General features: G+C 33.8%; 1 protein-coding gene across 1 annotated transcript in view; it reads right to left on the bottom strand.

The window, feature by feature from the left end:
* The window catches only part of LOC105360313 (uncharacterized), a 53,665-nt gene that overhangs the window by 18,879 nt on the left and 32,377 nt on the right, over positions 1 to 2,409 (bottom strand). The window contains exons 2-3 of the mRNA XM_011497197.1: positions 2,151 to 2,400; positions 364 to 563 (exon numbers count right to left, since the gene is read on the bottom strand). Coding sequence (XP_011495499.1) covers positions 364 to 563; positions 2,151 to 2,400 — 450 coding nt within the window. The remainder of the gene's footprint in view (positions 1 to 363; positions 564 to 2,150; positions 2,401 to 2,409) is intronic.

Here is a 2,409-nt window from a genome sequence, read left to right as displayed (position 1 = left end):
AAGAAAGAAAGAAAAAAAAAATATATATATATATATATATATATATATATATATATATATATATATATATATATATGAAGAAAAAGAACTCTGTTTGGACACCATTTTATTTTTGTTTTATTATGGACATGGAGCATCTTGATGGAAATTTAGAAAATCTTTAGATTTATCGAGATAATGATGCATTTGTTATTATTTGATTTCTCATCTCACTCTACTGATGTGCATTAAGACACATTATATCGATGGATCGTAATAAACGCCACTCTTTTCTTATGGTCTTAAAACTTCGTTAGAAAAATGTTAGTAAACATATTAAATGAATAAATTGTTGGATGTGCCCGATTGAGGGGTAAAAGTCACCTATGTTGCATTCGATCACAGCCGCAAGAGCCGAGCGCATTTCATATATCCAAATGTGGTCACAACTTGAGCCGAAGCCGTGAACGATAACTTTGGTCGGTAGATCAGAATCTATGGCATTGTTGATGTTTTCGCTGATGTTCTCGGCTGGTACTTCCATCGGGATCGAGCGCGCCTTTCCATTGCCATATACGAAGAATCTAAGAATAGATTTGCACTCAGTGAAATAATACAACCAAGGTGCAGAGTTACTTGTTCCGATATTTCACATTGCTCCGCGCAATACACGCTCATAAATTTGCATCCCTACGTACGCGATGTATGTTACATTGCCCCAAGTCACAGTAAAAACTATGCGTTTATAATTGTGAATTGAGGATATGAGATGAAAAGTAGATATCTATCATGCTTAAAGATAATGATGATTTGTCTTTATCTATCGACTATTGTAGTATATTTATAGGTTCGAATAAGTCAGAATGATGTATGTGTCCTTTTACGGAAAAACCTCTATCTTAATAATGCTAGCATTAGTGTCACGTGCTTAACATGCCAATTTATTCAAAATATGCTCGAGCAAATTTATGAGCTAATGTTAATGGCAGATTATTTCGTGGCAAGAAGGCAATTTTCATATACATACAAATGATTTAATTGCTTAAAAATCTTATTGGATCTTCACTAAAGATCGGAGAATTTATTAATGTTTTTATATACATTTAGTTATTATATAGAAGATATAAATAGCTAGGTTTTCAACACACGCACGCACGCACGCACACGCACACATACTCATACCCACAAAAAAAAAACGCCAATGATATTGCTCTGCTTCTTGGCAGTTGGTTGCGTGCGATGTTATTAACTATTAATATAAATAATGAAACACGTATCATTAAATATAGCTTTATTTTATCGTAAGAGAATTAAATGTTCATGCATCGGGTCAGTAGAGAAAGTTAATTTCGAACAAATAACACTTTAATATAATATAATATAATATAATAATATAATAATATAATAATATTAATATTAATATTATATTATTATACATTAATATATTATTACACATTAATATAATATACTTTATTGATTCTTATAAGGCACCGTGTACGACTAAGAAAATTGGAATCACATCAGGTATATAGTAGGCTTATTTGCGATTATAAAAACAAAACAAAAAAACACAACAAAAAAAAAAAACAAAAAAAACAAGACAAAAAAACCAATCAACAAACAAACAAGCAAATAAGCAAACAAAAAATCAATACAGATATACATTCAACACTATTGCAAACTTTACATCGTCTTAATGCATTGCATACCGAAGAGTCAATCGTATTTAATTTCATCATTCTGAATGTCCAGCTTACACAGTGTTATTTATATTTATCCTTTCGTTGTATATTTGTTTTATAATTTTATCAGCTCTTAGGACAGAGACGGCATTTTGAAATTGAATTTGCATCGCTTATTTAAAATGTCGATTGCAATTTAATGTTCAAACTGGGCTTTCTATCAAACTCGAACTCATTAACGCTCGTGTAACGATATGCGATATAAGCAGAAACGAAACGCGGCTATCCTGCTTATTTTGCTTGGCAATTTTTTTTTTTTTTTTTTTTTTTTTTTCATACCCATGTTGTTGATTCATTAATTTCGATAATTGAAATTAATAACAAGCTTGGAAGGCTGCTGACAAGATGCGGTAGCATCATTACGGCCATGATGTTTCGTTATAATATCGATAAAGGTTCGTTATACTCTTATACTCGCTCGTTACCTACCTCGTACCAACGTCCTTGGGCGGTGAAGGTAGCATCTCGAGATAACTGAACGGCCCCGTGTCCTCGAAACAGCTAACATCCTCGTAGCAGACCCTCGAGACCTCGCGCTTGTTCCTATGCCCCCCCTTGTTCTTCTTCGACTCCCATTCGTTCATCGACTGGACCACCGCCCGAAAGATTTCCGCGTCATTGCGCTCGTCGAGCGACTCGTCGCCCAGCCTGAGCTCGTTCGTCGCCTCGGCATTATTCACTGGAATAG

Source organism: Ceratosolen solmsi, unplaced genomic scaffold (assembly GCF_000503995.2).
Source record: "Ceratosolen solmsi marchali unplaced genomic scaffold, CerSol_1.0 scaffold13, whole genome shotgun sequence".
Lineage (NCBI taxonomy): Eukaryota > Metazoa > Arthropoda > Insecta > Hymenoptera > Agaonidae > Ceratosolen > Ceratosolen solmsi.
This window is presented reverse-complemented; position numbering and strand designations above follow the sequence as displayed.